This window comes from Hyposmocoma kahamanoa, unplaced genomic scaffold, assembly GCF_003589595.1.
Source record: "Hyposmocoma kahamanoa isolate Upper Pololo Valley unplaced genomic scaffold, ASM358959v1 100021, whole genome shotgun sequence".
In the NCBI taxonomy this organism is placed as follows: domain Eukaryota; kingdom Metazoa; phylum Arthropoda; class Insecta; order Lepidoptera; family Cosmopterigidae; genus Hyposmocoma; species Hyposmocoma kahamanoa.
Window position 1 is genome coordinate 17088333 of NW_020653200.1, and position 20320 is coordinate 17108652.

Here is a 20320-nt window from a genome sequence, read left to right on the forward strand (position 1 = left end):
TTAACCGACTTCAAAAATGGAGGAGGTTCTCAATTCGACAGCATGTGTTTTTTGTATATATGTTACGCGATAACTCCGATTGTAATGATTATTCCTTTGTTGGAAAGAGGGTACCTCAATAGTGGTCCCATTTAGATTTGAAGAAAATATTCCACCTCTAAGCGTGGTAAAGTAGGGGATGAATCCAGTTTCATGCACTTTACGGTAACCGATTTCAATAAAACTTGGCAAATACTCATAGATGTAATTCCACGAACTTTTGAGGTCGGTTTTTTAGTACTCTGTACTGAGATTATGTGACAGTTGTACTTAACAGTTTACAGACCGCACATAGATATAGTTGTTTGCAGACAATTAGCTATGAAATACATTTTACACCACTATTAAAAATGGAAAAGAAGCGAAGAATTCTATACATGAAGGAATCAGTGTAATTCAGAAACGTAATTTTACTTACTTTAATAAAACATGACCATTAGTTAACTATTAAAAATAAATCTTTACCAAAATTAGTCCTAAAATATCCTTGCAGTACAAATTTCAAAAACGCACACTAAAACTAATATAATCTTGAGTCCAAGCCAAAAGTTACAGTAAAATTCAAATAATTACCATGTATAAATAATTAAAAATAATAATCACCTTGTAAAGTTTTTGAAAAAAAAACCTCGCTGGTTTGCAGTAAGTCGTTTGCTATACTTAAAAAGAAAAACGTCAGACGCTACCACTCACTGGACAATCCCACTTTGACTGTGCAGCGAAATACGGATCGTCTGACCGCCCGTACAATTCAATAAGTCTCAGATTGCTTTCTAATTTAGTCTGGTTATCTGGGAAGGTAGGGATGGACCAAGGGGCTCTATTATGCAATCCTGGGTTCCGAACAAAGTATATAAAGCTGTACAGTGAACAGAGATGGCAGAAAAGCACTCAGTCAACCTAACTGTTTTGTAGATCAGTCCAGCAAAACAAATAACATGTACGCGAAACTCGCTGTTAGTGTATTTTATTAATTATTATATTTTTTTAGTTCGGAAAGTGTTATTTTGGTGCAATGTGTTGTGTTATAAATATATGCGAAATCTAGATATACTAAATTAGAAGACATTTATCGGAAGTTTCACTTCTAAACGTCTCAATTTTAAAGTTAACTTACTTTTTAAAAATTGAAACACACTTCTTATTTTTTATCTCTTAATTTTTTTTAATAGCCCAATTTTGCTTTGCGATTTTCTAAACCATTTACAAATTGTTCTATCTGTTTACATCGTCTTATTTTGTCAGTTATATTGTTTACGTACTATTAGGATAATCGGGGTAACATGTCACTCCATAATTCGAGTGCATAAAGATAAACAGTATTTTGAAGTTGAAATTGATTATTTTCGCCCTATTTCATTTTATCTCCTGGACTTAATTATTTGTTATAAATATCAAAAATTCTTTAACTGTCTTTATTTCATCTAGCTCATCGCTGTTCTCATAGCCGTGGTGGTCGCGTCGCCTGCGCCCGTGCCCGGTGGACATCACAAGTGAGTAATTTAGATTTATATTGTAGCTAATACTTTGTTGGAGGGCAACAGTAATTGCTATTATTAAACTGAACTTCATATATTTTTTTAATATACACAAATGAAACTTTTATTAAAATACCTATATGTCGGTTTTAAATAAGTACACGTCGACTTCTCATAGAAATAGAACAAACATATCATAACATATCATTCCTTATACGTTTCTTATAGCTAGCGTTTCTTAAATGAGCATAAAACGTTCAAGCAAGTGATATAAAAAAAGTTACAAAGTGATAATGAACTTCAAATCTTTTTAACAAAAAGTAAATCAAGACTCATAACACAAGCACGAAAAAACAAAATAAAATAACGTTCGTAGTAGGTCAGCGTAACCTTGAGCGTCTAAAAAATCGTTAATGGCATAACATCTAATTGACTTTATCCGGGCATTATGTGTTCAACTAAGGGGTTAAGATACGCTACGATGCCAAGGGTAGTTGAGATTTTAGGCCATTTGAAGACCAATACAAGTTGGGAAAACATTATTTTTCATGAGCCTCACATCCGAGGTGGCATCATCTCTTGGTGAACATACAAAACACGGCAATAGGCCATTAATACGGAATACTATTACAACTACTTTTTAGTTTACTATCCCACTATCAAAACACAAAAACCGTTCAATAACGGTACTTCCTTTAAAGAAGCAAAAAGAAATGTAATCTTGCGCAACTCTGTCAAGGCCGATCAGAAATGGGATACACGATTACGTCACACTGCACTGCTTTACACAAGTTCTACGTGTGACAGATAATGTTAATTATTGCCCCATTGGGCGTGTGACCAGCATTCGCTCGCCGTTACGGTTTTTTAGATGTTCTAGATTGATCCGACTGTATTGGGTCCACGTAGTGCTTAGAGGAGACTGTGTTTGACAAAGCTGTGAGTAATAATACCTCTGTAGGAGTAGGAAACGTAATGAGTTAACAATCAAATGCCATTGAAGTCAAGTAAAACAAAGCATTGATCGAACTAAAATAAAATTATGTATAATATTTCAAAGATTTACTTCATATTATGTATGACCTATTACATTTTTTTAGCTAAATAATTAATGGACTTCGGTTTATCGCGCCACATTGGATTATTTGCCATATATAGATGAATATAAATTTTCATCGAAAATTAGATGAAATAGTTTACACTTTAAAGTTCTTTAAAGTAATTATTTACAGTACAGGACGAACTTAGACATCTATTTTGTGCAAACACGCCAGCTTTCGATACGACCAAAATGTGAAGATTTTTGCTACTTAGTTTTCCTACGGTCTTAATAAACGAAATGTTGATGTTTATAGACCAATGGCTGCAAGACACTTACTACATACCTACTTAAATGTACGACAAAACTCGTTACATATGTAGTTCCGAAAATTATAGGATAATTTGAAGCATAGGCCGATGGAAGCAACTTTCTTTTTTCCACTTTGTTAGAGTAATTGCGAACGTGATGTTTGTGTTGTCTATCTTGTTTTCACGATGGGTGATTTGAGTTCGACGTGTTTAGTTATTGTAATTGCTATAAAATAAAAGATTCGCTAATATCTGTTAAAGTATCGATTGAAGAAACATTTACAGATCAGTTAGCAGTTCGTTATTTTATGTAACATCTTATTTTAAGACTCGTGGTTATTCACTAAATGATTATCACTAGTAACAGGTTTCTTATATTTTTCAGGTGGTAAGAAACCTGATACTAGTGATAATCATTTATGTAACATATATTCGTTTTTTCTACAATTTCGAATAAAAGCCGTTAAATGTTGTTGGTATAAAATTTCCTTCACCTGTGCCGTTTTACCTTAGCATAATTCCATGTCGGAAAACTTTATTTGCACTCGTATAGATCGTTGTTTAAACGTATATTATAGTTTTCTCATAGTAGGTTATTCATCTAAAGATTTTATTATTAGAATCAAGAAGTCAGATTTGAATGTTTCGTTATGAACACCAGCAGTTTTGGTTATTAAATATCAATGTCTTAATGAGTAAAAAACTTATGCTTGACCGATATACTGTTTTATGTACCTATTATAGTACATAACGCACCTAGTTTAGAATACATGGGTATCAGGTGTGTTTTATAACAACATTCTCAACATGACGACCTCTGTGGTTCAGCATTTGGCACTGTGGGTGCTAAATTAGGAGGCACCATGTTCGATTCCCGATAGCAGCATTTTAGAAAACGCATTTTTCTGTATTTGCTTTTTTTTGGGTGTTCTGAATAATAACACCCTGGAAGCAGTTTCATCTGCTCTGTCGCTCAAAATGCAGGAAATACCTTACATTTGGAACCGGGTAAATTGTGTAATTGTCCGCCACAGACGTCGTCATCCGAAAACTCAATAGTGTTTCGGATTTCAGTGGCACTGTCAAGACCACATGAAACTTGTCATTTGAAGTTTTGGCCATTCTTAGTAAGTGGCAAGGGGAATAAATTATAATCTTAAGTGCATGATGTGCTTTTGATCCTGTACCATTTTACGACTTTATCAATATTATTTGCAGAAATTGATTCGTTGGAAACTTAGTTCTTTGAACACTACAATATTGTATCATGGAGGTCTCGCATTTTTCTACTGTATTTCATTTAGGTGTAATAATATTGTGATTCACTCTCAGAAAAGAAGGCTATTATATATATAAACCTGACATCAAATAAATGACAGTTAACTACGTGGATTCCGTAATAGTTAACTAAACCTGTATTATATCGCCAGGCTCCCTTAAAATTTTATATTTGCACATAAATGTAATCACGATATACAAGTAATAAACAATAAAGCAATAGCAAAAGTGAGTAAGAGTAACTGGGTAAGGATGCGCTCGCTAGCCACAGACAATAGGAATATTATTATGTTATGCAATGGAAAGGTCTTTGCACGCAAGTACGGTTCGATAGAGAGTACAGATGGCCACACAACACAAATTCTAGGAATCCAAGCAAATGTTCATGTGTGTCGTACGTGCATTTTAAAAGTAGTTATATTTGCTTGCTACTGAGTATTACTGCCATTGAAAATTGTTATGACCTGCGATTTCCTCTTACTACATATTTTGAATTACTCTATCACCTGTTTTGCTTATAGATAGAAAACTGGCAATGGAAAAAAAACACATTGGTAGTAGATTTAAATAATTTACCTAATTATAATATCCCGACTGAGCTTTATAAGATTTGTCGTGATATCATGATACAAACACAATATTTTATCCTTGTTGCCAGAAATGTCGACCTATGCTTATAAATTAATAATAAATTACAAGTAATACCTGTGATCTGACTAAACGTCGTCTAAATTGAACACTTAACACAGATATTATATAAATACTTATATATTTTTGACGACGTCATTTCGTATTTTTAACTTCGACCAGATAGTTTTCTAATTCCAATAAACCAAAGCAAATAGAGTAATAAAAAATGTGTTCGCTGAAAAATGTATTCTATTAGCATAATAAGAACCACTAGAGTTTATTTCAAATTCACCAAATCGCAAATAATATTTCATTTAATGAGCATCAAAATTATCCACTATGATTCAGAATGTGGATAATGTTTTTATTTTTTGTAAAAGTTTTCTGTTTGTTGGCAAAGTTATTTCTGTTTTCATTTTATTGAATTTCCAGCCCGACGAGGAAGTGTACCAGAAAAATCATTTATGTATTAATAAGGCTGCGACTTTAGAATTTCGCTTTCAATGGTATGGCTGCTACATTTATAATGAGAGAACGACTTTAATTAGTTTGTTTCCTGTTTGGTTGCAAAAAGCTTATGTTTATTTTGAGATTTGCGTTTTATGAAACTGTATGAACTCTGCATTCAAATAGTTACGTATCTAGGATTGTTTTTTTCTCTGTAGGCATCTCCACTGAACTACTAGGAATTCACGCACCATTAAATGTTAATGTTTCATTATTATTGTCAAGTCTGAACAATTATCTTACTTTTTTCTTTCGAGTCTAATTTGAAAATTTAAAAAAATGTGGATTGTAATTTTTTTCATTCGTTTGTTTTAATTTTCTACAAATACATTGCGACTGGTTCTGTTTATTTTGAGTTAGTTCTTGTGAATTTAGTCAACTTTAGTTAAAAAGATTTTTTATTAGTTAAAGTTTGATATCGATGTTTAATTGTTACATTTTTTAATTTTTCACCTGTTTCTGCTTTGTCACAAAATGTAAATAAATGCAAGTATAATTTAGATTTTTTTAACAAAGATTCAGTAAGGTGAAGCAGATGTTAAAAAATGTTAATTTAATTGCTACTTTATATCTAATCCTTATTTATTGAAATATAAACATTACTGTTTTATAATCTCACTTTGATTTTATTCTGCTAAATGTGCCGGTGTATGTATTTTGCGGTGATTTTCTTATAAAATACACTATTAGAGTTCAATTGCAGCATAAACTTTTACCTTATTTTGACTCTTCCGTCATTATCATCAGTTTATATTTCAATTGACATAAATAATTATGCATAATAAAAAATTTTAAAAAAATTCGGTGGACTAAGTGGGGCTGTCATGTAATACTGAATCACTGCATTATTTAGTTATAACTTTTTCATTACCTTACGTTCTTTACATTTTCCTGTTTGTTAGATTTTCATACTCGATACCACGACCCAATAGACCACAATGTACAAACTTATCTTCATAGAGTTTTTAAATGGATTCTCGCTAAAGAAGTAATATACCGAGTTCCAGAACTCAGTATATTATTATTGTGTGCAGACAAGATCTGTTTGCCGTAGCACATGTTTGAAGTCGCTCGAGATACCAGAGTAATCAAACCCCGCGCATCGATCAAATCTGTGCTATGCAGAGGTAAACTCGAATGTAGGGTAAAAAGTCAATAATACGCAATTACTCTAGTCATCATGTATTAAGTCTCCCCCCTATGGTAAACCGAGCGGCAGTGCCTACGCAGTGAAAGGTCCAGACTTTATCAATGCCGGCTTGCGAAACACGCCGAGAGCAGTTACTTGCACCTGATTACGGTAATCTGCGAACTGCATTGTGCATGTTGGATTAGTTCCGGATATTCCCACTATTACATATTTTACTACTATAGTACAATTATCGGTAGTAACTACGTTTATTGAAGATTTATTTTGCATTATCCTAATAATAAATCAGATACTAAAGCGTATCATCTAAAATATAAAGTGATGGCAAATGTAGCAAGGGGAGACGCTATCTGGTCCTTATAGTAAATACATTATTAACATATTTCACGAGCAGAAATTTCAGGAGAACTTACATACTACCTTGAGTTAATTTTCAGTAAGCGAGTCTAAATATATACATAACGTCAGGTAATTCGATTTTTGTTTACTTATTCACGCAACATCCAGTTCGACAAAGCACAGTGATAGGTAAAATAAATTTGTAATTACAAATTTAACAAGAATATTATGTATATATATCAGTACAGAGCACCAAAAACAACCGACCTCAAAAGTCATTCATCACCCAGTTTACCAATGATTAAAATTTGCAACCAAATTTTGCAAGATTAAAACATATTTACAAATGGAATGCAAAATGTGCGGTTTTAATTAACTGGTCCAAATTCATTGAAAACGGTGTAATTATAAAATAAGTTCGCGCACATCGCGCATTCAGAACATTAATTATAACATATTTAGGAAAAGTATTCAGCGGAAATACACAATTTCTAGCGTGTTACAAAAACATACTTTTGTTTTGTTACATGATCATTTCACCCAATAACTTTTGCTAATTTATACTGGTTTCAGTAACAATCACTGTAGCAACCGCTGTTTACTACATACAATGTACATCAACATTGACGTCTAGAAGATCAGCTAAAAAAATTGTACGAAAAGGTTGTAGCTTTTTGGGCACCATGCGGGACAAAAAGGAATTTCGAGAAATGAATTGAAATTCATTTCTCGAAAACAAGCAACGAATTCGTTTCATTATAGTCTGTTGCGCAAAAGTGTTGCCCTCTTGAGAGAGTGATTGCAGTCGATAAATATTATATCGAATATCGACTGAATATTGGTGACTCTTATGAAATAAATAGCCGAACTCGATCCTCGACACATTGTTCATCCAAGTACTGAGCTCAAGTTCATTCGAACTGTCACTTGTTGCGAAGAACAAAACAAAAACAAAATTAATACTTCACACTTTTGGTGTAATAAGGCAAAATACCTGCAAAATGACACGATTGCACTATTTAATTCCGCCTACCCCTTTCCATCATGTCTGGGTGGGGTTCCACCACTATGATTTGGATATTCCAAAAAAGTTTAAAGATACGAGGGTCGCTAACTTTTTATTCTTAAATAGGAGAGTTTTTACTCGTAGAAATTGGTTGTAATTCGTATTAATTATGTGATTCAAACACTTTTGACGTATGATCTTACAGGGCTTTATTATACCAAGAGCATGCCTCAATATTTTTGTAATAGTTAATGTTAAAAGATGTTTGTTCCTAACAGCCTTACAAGTCACCCGTGCGTTCATAACGATGTTTACAAAGTATTCTCTATTTAAATTTTTTCTTCTATTCAGAAATAGTTCTTTGAAATTCTTATTGTTGTTCCTCTTGGTTGAACCCGGGTTGGGGATTTCACGAGACTTGTTCATGAACCTTCGACAGGTTTTCTCAGACGCCGTAAGTACGGTTAACAAAAGCAATTTATATAAAATAAATATCCCGTCATCAACAGAAGTAAATTTTAAAACTTTGTATAGAAATAGTAGATAGGAAACGTTAATATAAAAAAAGTATCTGAAAAGCTTTTTTCTCTCGGCATTGACAAAAGTAAATTTTAAAACTTTATACAGAAATAGTAGATAGGATTGCCTATCAGTAGTCCGAAATGATATTTTCCAGTAATAACGTTTGCTCGAATTTTCATAACCTAGAAAATGATTTTGAGAGGAAAATGTTTTTTTCTTTTCAACCTAACTTAATCTAACCTAACCGAAGGTAGTCGTGTCTTTGCGATAAACATCCAACATATCCTTAAACAACAACGGTTTTGTTATAATTCGGTTTTCGGTGTAATGAAAATTCGAACAAACGTTATTTTGGAAAAAAATTCGTGTTTGTGATAGGTTACCAGTATATAGGAAACCTTAATTTTTAAAAAAATATCTGAAAACCTTTTCCTTCGTTTCTGTGTAAACATTATAAAAAAATCAAGACACTTTGATAAAAAGGTTCAATATCACTTCCTGCGTAATTTCCAAGTATGTCCACATTTGCAGTATACCTAACACAATATTACGAAAAGCCATTTAAGAAATCACGAGAATATAGTAATTGGGCTACATACACATTTATTATGTTACATTTCGTAATACGTTCGTGGTAACCATGGTAGTAATTGCTAACTTGCAAGCGACCTGTAAAATCCCGGAATTTAATTATCTTAATCGTTACATAATTTTCATTACCTATCGATTGTCTTTTCTGCACGCTAAACTCGTATTTTAAAATGGTAACTTAAACTAATGTTCACAGTTACGTATTAGCACGAATAAGGAACTTATGAGCAATAGTAGATATAAAAGAGAAGTCTTATGGTGCTTGTAATACGTAGATTACTTGACATTAATATTATTTTTCTGGAAACGCTCGTAAATTTTATTATATTATTTAGTGAAAGAAGAATCGAATAATCACATTTTCATCGTACTTACTCGACAATGGTATGATTGCATGGTGGCTAACTTGACTATAATGCCTCAAATAAAATCCACGGCCTTTTTTTCTTTCCATTACAGCCATGGTCGGTAAGCTTTTTTTTAATTTGTACGACGATATACTTCTTTACATAGATCAGGTTCAATTTTAAGCAAGGAGGTTACTTATATTCAAAATTAAACCACTAGCATAAAATGTTATCTAAACAGAAGTTTAATTGCAATTCAGCCACTAACTACTTAAATATTTATTATTAAGAATTTTTAATTGCAATTCAGCCACTTACTACCTAAATACTCTTTATCAAAAATTTTTTTATTTTCAATACAACCATTTAGCAATTTTTTTGTTACGATTCATCAAGACTGTATGCGTGTTTGCTTTTATATTCTAGGTAGAGTTGTATTATCTATGGAAGAATTTAAAAAAAAACCGCCATTTGCCAAACCCTTATTTGTTGTTGTTAACCTTGTGAACCATATTTATATTGTGTTGTATGTATGTGATGAATAACATTGTATGTATCACGGACGGTAAAAAAAATTCTAAATACACAATGTACTATTTCGACCCGGACTGGCCCAGAAAAAATATTCCAATAATAAATAAAATGCTTAACCTGTGGTATCACCAATTTTTAATATTGCTCCAGTACTCCATCGTCCTGGTGAAGTAAACTACACCATTTATATAATGCTCGGTTAGGTTTCCACTCGCTTGTCTCGATAAGCTCGATCTGGTGTTATTGATACAATTCACGTGACAAACATTGTAACAAAGACGGAAAAAATAATCACCACTGGAACTTCTATATTCCGCATGTGAAACGTAACAAGTACTATTTTGTAATTCGTTATATTGCGTCACATGGTGTCGTGGAAAATCAGTCATTTCCTTTACCATGTGAAAGTTGCTACTTAGCTATCTATTTTTATAATTTAATGCTTTTACCAAACTGTCATTGATGTGAGAGAAATTTTGCTATTGCAAAAAAATTGAAAATTTTTGAAAAAGTGAAATTTGAAAAGATCATAGGGAACTTAGGGAAAGCAAATACCAAATCGTTAAAGGATTTAATATTTCATTTCAGCCTTTAGGTGGTGTAATCCGCTGTATTCTATAATATATATATATAATAATATATATATAAAAAATAATAAGGCATTTTTACAACCTGCTCGTACGACTTAATTCTTAGACGACATTATCAGTAACTGTTCACTCGAAACGACGACGGGTAGTTTAGTTGAACTTTTTGTTTACAGATTTGTATTGTTCTTGAATGGAAGCCTTGTATGTTTCATTAGTCTCGATGTAATATAATTGTGTGCAACTCTTGTGAGGCTTATAACATGTACAAAAATTCTCATTGATCTATTCCATAAAATAATATTATTCAATTTGTTAATTTACAGGAAACATGTGACTATCCACGTCCCGTATAAAGTGCACACGATTCATCATCATCACGTGAAGAAAGTTCATGTTCCCGTACATGTACCAGTAGTTAAAGAAGTTGAAGTTGTGAAAGAAGTGCCAGTGGTGAAACACGTGCCAGTACCTGTTGTAAAGCATGTGCCAGTGCCGGTAATAAAGAAGGAGATCGTCGTGAAGAAGGTGTACGTGCCGATCAAGGAGCAATCCCATGGCTGGGAGAAACCGAGCCACGGCTGGGAGAGCCAAGGATGGAGCGGAGATTCGCTGTCGCATGACTGGAACTGATCGTATTATGATCACTTTCTTATGTTAAAGTGAGTGACAACTATTTAAAAGAAAAACAATATTTTCTACTATCTCCACTAAGTATTTTGAAAATCTTTATTTACAAAAATATTATATTTTTAGACTATAATAAATTGTGTTTTGTCACAGGTAATAATAAGTACAATCACATCATCCCCATCATCGCATCATATTGATGAACATCATAAGCTGGTGATAGTCACACTTCATCTTCTGAGCATCGACTGGTCACTGTATGATCATCGCAATAGCAATGTGATCAGTATTGTTCTAGTTACCGTTTGTTGTAAATTTTAGACTAAGAGCCAAAGAGGAATAAAGATGTGTATTATCAAATAATATTCTTTTTTATTAGTTTTTTTTAAATTTTGACATAAATAAATAAACCAATTTATGTGTAACATGCCAAAACAAAATAAAGTAATTGTGCTTTGCATAAAAATATGGAATAAAGGACTATTCATATTAGACCGTGCCGGACGCGAGCCGAGGCACGTACTAAGCTCTGATTGGAAATGCTGCGTACATTTTATATGCAGTGATTCACATTACAACGTGCCGCGTCCGTGACACGGAAGAGAGATGCCCGAGCTGCTTACGAGCTCTTCCGAGACTCGGATGTGGCCTGGCCTGTCTCGGCTCGTTGTAATGTGAACTCTCTGACTCTATCTAATTTAAGATCATGCGGCACGTACGAGACTCATAAAAAAAGAGGAATCCTCGGACATGACTCGCGCCCGGCACGGTCTTATGTGAATACGAGTATGCAGCATGTCTGAGGCTCGGATGACTCGGGCACGATTCGGGCCCGACACGGTCTAATGTGAATCATCCTTTAAATCTTAAAATTATTTAGCTCACTAGTAGTATAATGTAAATATACACTCAACCCAAGGAGCACACTTTATACGCCTTAAAACTGTTATATCTATAAACAGTCTTAATATGGTATAGATTTAGATAATAGTTCTCTATAAATGGTTTTAGAAAAAAGAAATTGTTCTTATAGACTTATTTCACTCAAGTCAAAATTTTAAAACCTTAATACCAAACAACTTAATTAAATGTAATCTCTCTTAAGATTTGCTCTAATAGTCCTTATTTTAAGTTCATCTGTAGAACAACTGATTATTTTTAGTAAAATTATTCTACACATCTCCAGTAAAGTCTAAAACTAGTGTTCTTAAGTTTATTCTAGACATATTTAATTTATAGACATTCTGTAGTATTTGTACTTATGACAAACACGTTACAGCGCGTCTTCAGTAGAGTTTATTTAAAAAAATACTTAAATTAGGTTTTTTACTCCATTGGATGTTGTAAGAGTTCATGCAAAATGGATAAAATAAAGAAGATTAAAAGATCTGGTGGAGGCGGTAAACCTTGGATATTAAGTCACATCATTCGATACAATCAGCGTTGCCAACGTCAATGGTTCAAAATCCCCAAATTTGGGGAGAGCAAAGTTCCTATTACCCACAAATTCCTCACATCTCGACTTTTCATTATTTATTAGAAATACATCGCTTAAAAATATAATAAAGAATTAAGAAACTCAAAATGTAATAATCTATTACGTTTGATGTGAATGTAAAATGTAAAACTAATTATAAAGTTAGATGACCTTAAATCGTTTATCAACATTAATCTGTAATCAGTCTTTGAAAAAAAAAATCATTTTTCTTTGCCTTACAAAATTAAGTAAATTGATTATTTGTTGTACATTTGGTGACACTATGTTAATGTTAGAAATAATCAACGAGTTTCGACTTTACGATTTTAACGAGTGGTAAGTTGTGGTGTCGAAGTACCAAATGCTCGGGTTTGTTTATCAATAGCTGATTTCGTTTTGCTTCATACCGGGGACCGGCCTAAGCAGGAGAAAGAATCGCGAACTCAACACGCACCGACTAGTAATTTTACAATTCAGAACCAAGTGCTCTAATAATAATTCTATTTAAGCTGCTTGTTAAAAATGCGAGGGATGTGCGATGTTGAAAAACACGTCGATATAGTCCATCGCAGTGTTTTTAACAGTAACGATCAAACTAGCGATGCATCAGCATTGATAACAATATGATACAATTGTGGGGATTCTAACATAACAAATGTTAGAATCCCCACATTTTCCTCACATAGCCCAATCCCCACAATATCCCCAATCTAGTTGAAATTTCCCACAATTTGGGGAATTCCCCACAAATTGGCAACACTGGATACAGTAGTCATAATTCGCGCACGAGCCGGATTTTGTTTGTTGACAAATAAATAAACATTGTGAAGTAATTCCGTGTTCTGAAATGATAAAAACAATTGAAATGAGAGCGTAAACTATTGTACTTCAATGTTGTGTATGTGTATCGTGCCGTCTATCAATAGAATACAGTGAAATCATTGTGTGAAATGTGGTTGGCGTGAAGAAATAATCTCAATTTTGTAATGAAAATTTTATTTCTTCTAACATAAGTTAGGTATGTCATTAAAATATTCCTTATAATTATATGATAGGGAATTTATCCACCTTTCTAATCATACAGAATAACGATTTTTTGCGACAAATTGGTTTTTTTTTTTGTTTTTTTGACCTAGTGTTTTGAAAGGTATTTTATCGCATAATAATATGCTCACTATTCCCTATAACTTTTATGAAGGTTTTGTAATACTGTCAAAGGAAAAAATCGCTTAGAAACATCGCGTTTTGTAGACAATCATAAAAGATTCATAGAAGTGAATATTCTTCTGCAAGATCAACTACACTTAAGCAAGTATAAATAATCTTTTCGTATTCCAAAGTTTTTCTATAGATAAAGCTATAGATAAATTCTCCCAACAGTGTTTTGAAAAAAGCTTTAAATTCTTATCGCCATTTTTATTTTTAAAGAATGACTATGAAGCAGCCGAGAAAATTTCTTTTCTTTTTAAAAAGTAAATCTAGGTTGAAATTAGCTTGAAGAAGCGTAGAACTTCTTGGAAATGGTTTCTTTTGTGAGTTATTTTGTATGTTTAAGCTTTCTATAAATATTTAAAACCGAAAATCGATAACTATATTTTTATTAAGTTTATATTTTATACATAAATATTTAAAATTTAGCGAGCGCATTACTTTTATGACAGGTTTTAAATCACTTTTCACAACGTATTTAAAGTCGCACGTCAATTCGCGCTTTCCAACCGATTAAACATTGCGCGAAAAAGTCAGAAATATTATATCTAATTTCGCCATGTTGCAATTTTGATAATTTATATTTTGTAAGCCATTAAACTTGAAATCTATCAGTATTAAGAGAATTGCGTCTTATGTTAGTAACGCTATAATATTTTGGTTTTAAAATAGTATTACTAAGAAAACTACCATAGACTATAAATTATCTAAAAACTGTCTACAAGACTAAATAAAAACTGTCTACATTCTACAAATGGTCTTGTAGCATTCTAGAAGGGTTACTTGAGAAAAAAGATAAGAATGACTGTTAAGACTACCTACAGATAGTTTCTCAAAGCTCTCTTGTGATCTGCTAATGAAGTTGTGCCCACTTTTACTTTAAATTATCTAGAAACCTTCTTATAGACATCTTGAGGGAATTTGAGCTCTTAAAATATTGAAATTATATATATACATATATATAAATGATATCGGTTTCACAGAATTTTTACCACTATATTACTCAGTCAAAATTTCATGGTATTCATAAAAATGGTTTCGTAAGATTATTCTATATTTTTCTCACTTGATTATTTTGATTTTACAAAGATACCAGTCTCCAGAGACTAAAAAAATTAATCATTCAATCAATTGAAGACATTTTTTTGCGTGAAACAGTGACCTATGCGTGAATAGTTTTTATTTAGACTAAATATTTAAGTTCAAGTGTAAAACAACAAGTGTAAAACACTAAATTATTGGAATGATTTAGTACACTTATTTTTTGGTTGTTCAGTACCTACATAAGTTAAAAATTTAAATCACTGTCAATGCGACAGTTCAATGGCACTACATTCCAAATGAAGTGATAGGTACTCTATAGGCCGTATATCTGTATGTGTCGGTGCTTCTAGCGCTTCCGTTCCTGTCCATAATTCTACACAGTCCATTTTCGTCTTACATGTTATATATAGCCGTTCGATGTCCGAAGACAGATCTTTCCACTAGTACTTAAATGTAAAAACGAAAAAACAATATTCACCGAAAGCAAGTCCAAATAAAGTCTTACGAACGATTTATTTTTCGGGTACAATCAGCAAAAACTATCATCACTACGGAGGCTGTAACTAAGTGACTTCTCGCAACGCGAAACACGCAAGTTCATAAGTGGTGAACGCCATAATGTTGGTTAACTGAGCTTTTGTAACCGTAACGAACCATCCTCTGTACAACCCATACAAGCCCTCTTTTTCAAAAGTTACTTTGAGACATTTTGTTAGACTTTTGCATCGTATCAAGTGCCTCGACGTACTGGGCACATTGTATTTTCTATCCATCTTGTGACTCTGAAAAAAATGTATACGATAAGTAACATGCGGACACGTTGCACTGTTATTACAATAGAGTTGTAACTCAAAGTACCTACTTATGTCAAATTCAAGATTATATAGTATAATAAAACAGTCGTTAGAATACTGTAAACAACAATTAAAAGACATCGACTTAACTCAAAATGAAACAAACTTTATGTGAACTACTTCTAGCCTAAACAGTCTTTACTTAAAAGTATGAAATTAGTTTTCCCTTTTATTTTTAAATATATTTGAAAATTAGGAGATTGTTTAGATGTCTGTAAGAAATTTTAACCTATGCATAACTTTAATGATCTTTCACGGGAAAAATACACTTTTTCAGACTGTTGCGTTAACAGTGCGACATATTGATTGAAAACTTTGTGTTTGTTGTTGGGAGATTGTAGGATGTTTTCCTACAAAAATGAATGAAAAGTTTATAAAGAAGTAATCTTTAATATAAGTCTAAAATACTTATATTACCCAATTATAATAATATTCTTATTAAGTGTGACCTAAGTGGTAAAGGATGTTAGTTAAAAACATAAAAAATCTGTTAATATCTCCTTGAATAATACTTGCCCCTACTTGAAGTCTTCGTTTAGCCAAATCAAGAGGATATGTCAAGGTTTTGCCGATTAAACCAGAGGCACAGCCCGCTATGGAACTAGCTACGAGAAGGTGTTGAGCAGAGTGGCGGTTGCTCGTAGTGGAGTTACAGGAATCACTATAACAGTCTGCCAAATAATTCAACAGCAACGGTTGTAAATAACTGAACACCGCAAACGTAATACCCATTTGAGGACCCATCTGAAAAACATTTTTGGTAAAAGTACTTTCATCGCGGCCACTGTGTCCACCACCATTACCAAGACCAATACATAAAAACGTGGTGCGTAAACAAAAAAAATTCAAAGTATTGAGTACATATTCGTAATCTTAGAGTGAATACCTCATATGTGATTCCTATTTAATTTTGAGGACGAAGATATAAATGTGGTGTAAAATATACAAGCCCTTTATAGTAAACATAATAATGCTTATAGTTAGCATTTTAATTACTTAACTTACCTGTTTCAGTTTCCATATTACTTTAAGCAAGCGGTTTGTAAGTTTTGTCCCAAAAAAATCGTAAAAATGCGGAACAAAGGTTTTCACTCTAAGGCCGCTTTAAGACTCGAGTTTTTGTTATGGACGATTCCAAGACAGTTTTTTTTATGATAGCAAGTGACGGGACAAACAAGTTATGACAGTTGCAGTGCCACTCAGAGCTTTTAAATCACAAAGATCTGAGTGGCACTGCCATTACTGCAAATACAAGTTGGCAAGTCTCACGTGGCTGTAATTTCACCAGCGCCCTTACATTTCAAAACCGGAATGCAGTAATGCTCACATTACTGTTTTTTGGCAGTACTTCCCTGGACGAACTCTTTCACACGACGACGAGCTATACTGCTTTTTTTACCGTTAATCGAGACCAAGAAGAGAAATACATCCTCCCTTTTCTCCGGCTAAAGAGAATAGTATGCCTAAATCACGGGACTGCAAACAACATTCACCTGTAGGCAATTAGCTATTACGCCCTCGTAGAAGGCTGTTATTCCTCCGTACCGGTACACCGCTTTGGCAGCATTGATTAGGCCTCCGTACTGGTCCTTAATAATCATTTGCCGGACGCGGATCACTTCTAACGGGTTGCCCAGAGTAGAACTGCAGCAACCGGCGAAAATTCCGCATAAGAATCTAGCCGTTCGACTGAAACACAGTCTATTAGTAAATTGTACAGTCTGTTAGTAAATAATTTCGTGACGAGTATAATTTGGTAGGTAGTGAAATGATTACACCTTCAGCTTGTTTGTTCAAGTTGCAAAGTATAGGTGGTCTTCCCTTATTATCTTTGTCTGAAAAACTCTCTATTTGCTTTATAAAAATCCTTCTTAGTTTGCATATGAAGCTTCGCTTGACATTTCTTCATTTAGAACAATTTATATAACATGCACCGCACGACTCAGCACAATGAAAGACGTCCTACAATTCCTTGTAACTTTATTTATTTGTATACATACGCCACTTAGCACGACAAACAAACAAACCGACAACAAACAACATACAAACCTGTCTTGCTTCATTTATATTCTGCTATCTTTTCATACAAGCTTTCATAAGCTTCTCACTGCATGCTTAGTGAGTTTTCATTTATGTATATTTTACGCTAAAGTGGGAACGCTTATAGCACTAGTGGTATAGTAGAACAACCTATTCATTTCGACACTGGGTCTATGGCAAAACTGACAAACAGTTTTTTGTTTGTAAAATTGTTATAAAATGTATTATTATTATTAAAATTACACTTTTTAAAGTTCAGATAAACTGCCCAGCTACAAACTTACGCATGTGTTTCATCGATCCTGGTTAAAACGACTGCTGTACTAAGTTCGTAAAAATAGAACTGGCTGCTTACACATATAACGGAGTGCAACTACAAAGAAAAAACGTTAAAGATAAAAATCAAACAAAGGTAGAAAATACTGATGCTGCCGTCCTTTAAATACCTATTTGTGGAATATGCTAAAAATCTGATATTGTTTTTGCAGAATATACTTAACATGAAATAAGAATACAAAATTTCTTTTCTTTGAAGATAAATATTGACTCAAGCAACAATAGTAAAAATCTATTAAAATTAATTATGTCAATTGGCACTATCTGCCACAATGCCAAAAATAAATACCTGCCCAACAATATGTCCTTGGAAGAAAGCAGTTGGACCTTCCTCTCTAAGAATCTTCAATGCTGTTGAAATTATATTTCTATTTTTCTTTAGCTTTATGAGTTGCATTCGCAATTTAATCACGTCGAGAGGCTGAGCCACGATCCTTAATAAATCAATTTGATCAGAACATAATTAGAAAATCAAAATTTATAAGCGGGAAATAAAGTACTACGCCTAGCAATAGATCGTTGCAGTCATGTAGACGTCTGATGCCAGACATACCTTGTGGCGAACCCAGATATTATTCCAGCAGCGAATTTTGCTTGTGGTGTAAGTGACTCATTTTTATAATATCCAACCATTTCAACACGAGCATTTTGAACAGCAGGTTCCAACGTCTTCCCAATCTGTATTAAATCATCTTTGCTTCCAATGTCTCATGATCTTCTCCTGAGCCAAAAACTTCATAATTTCCATAGACCATAATCATAAAAGATTTTTAATCTTTGTATTTTCCATCCTTTAAGTTTTAGTAAGACTAAGGTTTTAGTCAGAAAGTCTTTCGCAGGCATAGAGCATATTTTATTATCTTTTTGACCACGGTAAGCTACTTAAAGGATGGAATAGTCTAGGTAAGCAATTTTTTCCATCGTCTAAGAGGTAAGTTATAATTCACTTGGCGACGAATTTTGAAATAAAAAAATAAATACAAATAAAATAAATTTGAGACATAACACTACACCCGTAAGAAAAGGCTTTATTATCACAAGGCTCAAATTTTAAGGCTAAAATTTTAAACAAGAACACGGCAGTTTGAATGATTTTTTTCTTAGAAATATATACAAAATGTAGGCTATGTTAGCATTTTTTACCCATACTTCGTGGCTATCAGCGTTTGTCATTGAGAAGCGAAACGGGAAAATATAATTTTAGTAATATCGTAGATTTTTGCTTTTGATTTTGCAGTTGCTAGCCAAGCACCACACCAGAAAAACAACAACGATTTTTTCGTCTCTTTCTATTACTATTTTGTTATAGAGATCGACAACAACAACAATACTAATTAGAGCTGTCTACACTCCGAGCCCGCCGACCCGGCGACGTCGCCCGACGGCGACGCGACGGATTGGTATCGGCGGCCTTGTTTCTGTTGGGTGCTCTTCTATAAATGAAATAAATCTTTTCGTACAATAAGTATCAATTTTTTTCCATCCTCTAAGGATTTTTGTTTGTGGATAGGGAGCTTAGAGGATAGAAATAGGTAGCGGGTACCATTGTCAGGGTTGTTTACTTGCGATTCTTGTGAAATTACATGAAAATATGAAACTTGGGGACGGATTTGTTGTTGCAGACAGCTGAAATCTTCCGTTCTGTTGCAGTACAAGCGAGAAAACTAATCGTAATACATTGTAAATTCGCTGAACCAAAATGCTAAATGGTTTTATTTAGAGATTCCAAATGCAATTTGTAATATAATAATAATATATAATAAAGTGCATAATATAATGTTTGTGTTAATATTACTGGGAATAAACGAATATAAATGTAATATGAACCTTCTAGGTGCTAAGAGCATTTAAATAAAATACATTTTGATAAAAAGGACAAAGATTTATCCTATTTTTAAAGACTTGAGACGAAATATTTAAAACAGCCAATTATATCAAACCTTTTTGCACCGTGTTCTAAACAAGAAGATTATGGACTAGGAGCATACTAGGAGCTTCATATAATATTTCATTATTAATCACAAAAGCGGGAAAACCATACACTATTGGTGAGGAATTGGTCATGCCGGCAGTCAAAGAGGTAATCGAAACTGTTTTTCATCATAAGACGCCATCAGATACCATAAACGCAATTCCTTTGAGTAATAATATAGTGCAAAGAAGAATAGATGAAATGGGTGAAGACCAAGGAAGAAACTAATAATAATAACGCACACACTCAACATAGCCCCGCACTAGGGAAACCCTGTGTCGCGGGTCCCATGGACACACACTAACTAAAACTAAAACTAGTATAATTATGTGGTGTATGCTGAAGACGTCGAACTATCATTATAAAGTCAATGACAAACTTCCAAATTTTCCATTCAACT

General features: G+C 33.2%; 2 protein-coding genes across 2 annotated transcripts; one reads left to right on the top strand and one right to left on the bottom strand.

Annotated features, from left to right (window-relative positions):
• Positions 1 to 924: 924 nt before the first annotated feature.
• Positions 925 to 11165, top strand: LOC113227596 (mantle protein). Its single transcript, XM_026460557.1, has 4 exons — positions 925 to 995; positions 1468 to 1532; positions 10685 to 11020; positions 11142 to 11165. The coding sequence occupies exons 1-3, from the start codon at positions 978 to 980 to the stop codon at positions 10989 to 10991; spliced, it is 390 nt and encodes a 129-aa protein (XP_026316342.1). The 5' UTR covers positions 925 to 977; the 3' UTR covers positions 10992 to 11020; positions 11142 to 11165.
• A 4041-nt stretch (positions 11166 to 15206) lies between these two features.
• Positions 15207 to 18581, bottom strand: LOC113226396 (mitochondrial thiamine pyrophosphate carrier-like). Its single transcript, XM_026459014.1, has 6 exons — positions 18502 to 18581; positions 18238 to 18382; positions 17897 to 17985; positions 17066 to 17216; positions 16089 to 16316; positions 15207 to 15500 (listed from the first exon to the last, which is right to left on the bottom strand). The coding sequence occupies exons 1-6, from the start codon at positions 18579 to 18581 to the stop codon at positions 15282 to 15284; spliced, it is 912 nt and encodes a 303-aa protein (XP_026314799.1). The 3' UTR covers positions 15207 to 15281.
• Positions 18582 to 20320: the final 1739 nt, after the last annotated feature.

Excerpts from the sequence above, each read along its gene's own strand:
- LOC113227596 (XM_026460557.1), top strand. Across the intron at positions 1,533-10,684 it reads GTGCCCGGTGGACATCACAA|GAAACATGTGACTATCCACG; the intron begins GTGAGTAATTTA and ends GTTAATTTACAG.
- LOC113226396 (XM_026459014.1), bottom strand. The coding sequence starts at position 18,581 with ATGGTTGGATATTATAAAAATGAGTCACTTACACCACAAGCAAAATTC. Across the intron at positions 18,383-18,501 it reads ATATCTGGGTTCGCCACAAG|GATCGTGGCTCAGCCTCTCG; the intron begins GTATGTCTGGCA and ends TGATTTATTAAG. Across the intron at positions 16,317-17,065 it reads TAATAGCTAATTGCCTACAG|ATGGGTCCTCAAATGGGTAT; the intron begins GTGAATGTTGTT and ends AATGTTTTTCAG.